Source organism: Saprolegnia parasitica (assembly GCF_000151545.1).
Source record: "Saprolegnia parasitica CBS 223.65 unplaced genomic scaffold supercont2.28, whole genome shotgun sequence".
Classification (NCBI taxonomy): Eukaryota; Oomycota; class Saprolegniomycetes; order Saprolegniales; family Saprolegniaceae; genus Saprolegnia; species Saprolegnia parasitica.
The window spans coordinates 301,654-304,699 of record NW_012156422.1 but is presented as its reverse complement, the minus strand read 5'-3'; the positions used below and the strand labels follow the sequence as shown (position 1 = coordinate 304,699).

The 3,046-nt window shown below is 59.2% G+C and overlaps 1 protein-coding gene across 1 annotated transcript; it reads right to left on the bottom strand.

Annotated features, from left to right (window-relative positions):
* Positions 1 to 1,490: 1,490 nt before the first annotated feature.
* On the bottom strand, positions 1,491 to 2,473 carry SPRG_06882 (hypothetical protein). The gene has a single exon (XM_012346346.1). It carries the CDS (start codon positions 2,445 to 2,447, stop codon positions 1,539 to 1,541), a length of 909 nt encoding a protein of 302 aa, XP_012201736.1. The 5' UTR covers positions 2,448 to 2,473; the 3' UTR covers positions 1,491 to 1,538.
* Positions 2,474 to 3,046: the final 573 nt, after the last annotated feature.

The window sequence follows — 3,046 nt, the reverse complement described above, 5'->3', positions numbered from 1 at the left end:
CAGTGCCAACAACCGTCGCACCGAAGGCGACGACACCGGCGCCTAAGGCAACGACAGTGGCCCCGAAGTCGTTGACGTCGGCACCTTATGGAACACCAGTGCCACCTACGAATGCTCCCAAGGCCACGACAGGCAGTCCCGAAGACAACGACGGTCTCCCCAAAGACGACGACAGTGGCTCCGTACAGCACACCTGTGTCTGTTTCCCCGGCACCGAAGGCTACGACGGCGGCGCCCAAGTCAACAACGGTCGATCCAAAGCCGTCGACACCGGCACCCTACAGAACGCAGGCGCCGGCAACCGAAACACCGAAAGCAACGACGAGCTCTACAAAGCCTGCAACGACAGCGCCGTATGCGACAACAAGCCCGACGACGATAGCACCCAAGCCGTACGCCACGCCGGCGACGCAATCGTCCTACGGAACTCGACCGCCGATCTCCAATGTCCCCAAGTCAGTAGCCCCAAAGCCAGCATCGACACCAGCCCCGTACCAAAAGCCATCAGCAACGACGCTGGCGCCGCGACCTGCGACATCGTCACCGTACAGCAGCGTCAAGCCAGCAACGCCTGCACCGGTCTTGAACTTGGCGGCGTGCGCCTGCTCGACGGGCTTTTGCTTTGCGGGGACCTGCAACAACTGCAACGCCGACCTAGGCAATGGGGTCCGTTCCTGCATGGGCGGGTGGACGAAAGCACAGTGCACGAGCCAGCTGGCGTACGGTGCGACCTACACGTGGTGCGGTGAAAGTGACCGGTCGACATCGCCGACGCCGTCCATGTACAAGAGCCCGGCGCCCGGTGTCAACGTCGGGGTCTATGGCGCGTACCAGCAGCCGGCCGCCCGCAAGCTCGGCGACACTGACGACACAAGTGAAGGCATGCCGTGAGACCATTTCCTTTCAACAATTCTGCCCTACAATACCCTTGCTTCATTCAATACATAACGATTTTTGCACCAATGACGCCACCGAGTCTTGCGGACCTTGACAGATTTCATCACCGGCAGCTGCGCCGCCTCATAAGTAACTTTCACCCGAACACGCTCGGCGACGTCGCGCTGTACGACCGCTGCAACAGCGTCCCGCTGAGCGAGATCGTTGCCCGCCAGCGCCGGCGTCAGCTGGGCCACGTGCTGCGCATGAGAGACGAAGTCCCTGCCAGCATCGCCGCCGCCCGCTTCTTTGCCGCCCCTGAGGCGCCCCGTTTTATAGACTGCATCAAGATCACGCTGCCGATCGTCCTGCACCGCGACCTCTAGTCGTTGATGCCGCCTCAGTCGCTGGCGTCTCTTGAGTACCTCAACGTGCTCTACGTATGCGAACTCTATACTACAACAAAGGTAACGCGAAACACACAGTGGCGCGGCTTTTCCTCGAGTATACAAGCGGTGCTATTGCTACAATGTGTGCCATACATAAATTAACTGTAAAGCAAGACTACCGGTATGCTATCGCACTATTAAAAATGACACAACGACGCAACTTCATCACAAACACCTGTAGTAACACTTGTTAAGTGTCCAATGTCGTGCCCACTATTTGCTGGACGTCAGCGGTGTCGTCTCGGTGGCAGTCACCGACGACGGAAACCACGGAATAAGCACGTTGGTCGAGCGCTTGTAGTGCTGGTACGCCGGCGACGCGCCCCATTTGGCGTCGGCCTTCGCCTCGAGGAGTGGGATACCGCTCATTTTTGTCAAGAGCAGCGTCACAAGTAGCGGGCTCATGCAGGCCACGAGCACATCTCCTGTCGTCGCGAGCTGGGCGCCACAAAAGATAGTGAGGCCGATCCAGAGCAGAATTTCGCCAAAGTAGTTGGGGTGGCGGCTGTAGCGCCAGAGGCCGGTCGAGATGAACTTGGCGCTGCCTGTGTACTGGTCCCGGAACGCATTCTTTTGCGCATCGGCCATCACTTCGATCGCAAACCCAATGAGCCAGAGCGTGACGCCGACAACGTCGGTTGTCTGCACGTGCGCCGACTGCGGCACTGCCGACGTGTGCAGAAGCAGCGTCGGCAGCAGTGTCACAAAGCCCCAGAGGCCTTGAAGCGTCCAGACCGAGAAGAACCGGACCGGCTTGGTCTTGATCACGTCAAAACGGTCGTCGGTGCCCGTGCGGTGGATACGCAAGAAGAGGAACGAGCCAAGGCGCAGCGACCAGATCAGCACGAGGCCCGACGCGAGCGTGGCGCGGGCGAGCGCAGCCGGCGACGAGTCGGCGTTGGCGTGGACAACGCTGGCGACGATCGAGACAACCACAAACGTGAGCGTGCCCGTGAGGTCAAAGAACGTCTCGGATTGCATCGGAATCGCCTGGACGAGGACGACAGTCCAGTTGATACCGAACGCCAAGGCGGCGTAGAGCCCGAGCCCAGTCGGGAGCGCGACGGCGGCGGCGACGGTCGTGGCGACGATGGCACCGGCGGCTTGGCGCAAAAGACTCATCTTGACTACTGATGTGCAACGTCAACACGACGTTGCCGTTGACGTGAGGTTGCCATGAAGCTCCGCGAAGTCCCGAATATCCCTTTCTACACTGTACTTCAAAAGAGTGCAGGTTGATGAACGGAAATAGTGTGCAGACGTCGGTTGACGCCCGACGACGATACCGGTACACCACCACGTAGCGGACGACGATGGGTGGTATTGGCATGTCCTGTGGTGTGTTTGGTGATGGTGATTGCAGAGACGCCAAAGCCACTGAAATCGCCGTTGCCAAACACACGGCAGGACATGCCAACGGAGCCCCTCCCGGTCCTATTTCGACTCACTCGGATTTTTCAGATAAATTGACTCGGATTCAACAAATCCTCGCGATGGATTGCGCTACGCGAACTGTTTTGTCATCGATACAGGTCCCTACGAGCTTCAACGCGGGCACCCTTGCATTCCAAGCCAAGGGAACGTCAATATGTAAAGCCGGCAAGAAGCCGACACTGGAACCGTCCAGGCTGCGTGCCGTCACCCCCACCGCCATACTATTTCCTAACGGCATGTCTGAACGTTCTGGGCCAGCAACGTTGGACGACGGTCGAGAGGCAGCT

Coding starts and splice junctions, on each gene's coding strand:
- SPRG_06882 (XM_012346346.1), bottom strand. CDS start 2,447: ATGAGTCTTTTGCGCCAAGCCGCCGGTGCCATCGTCGCCACGACCGTC.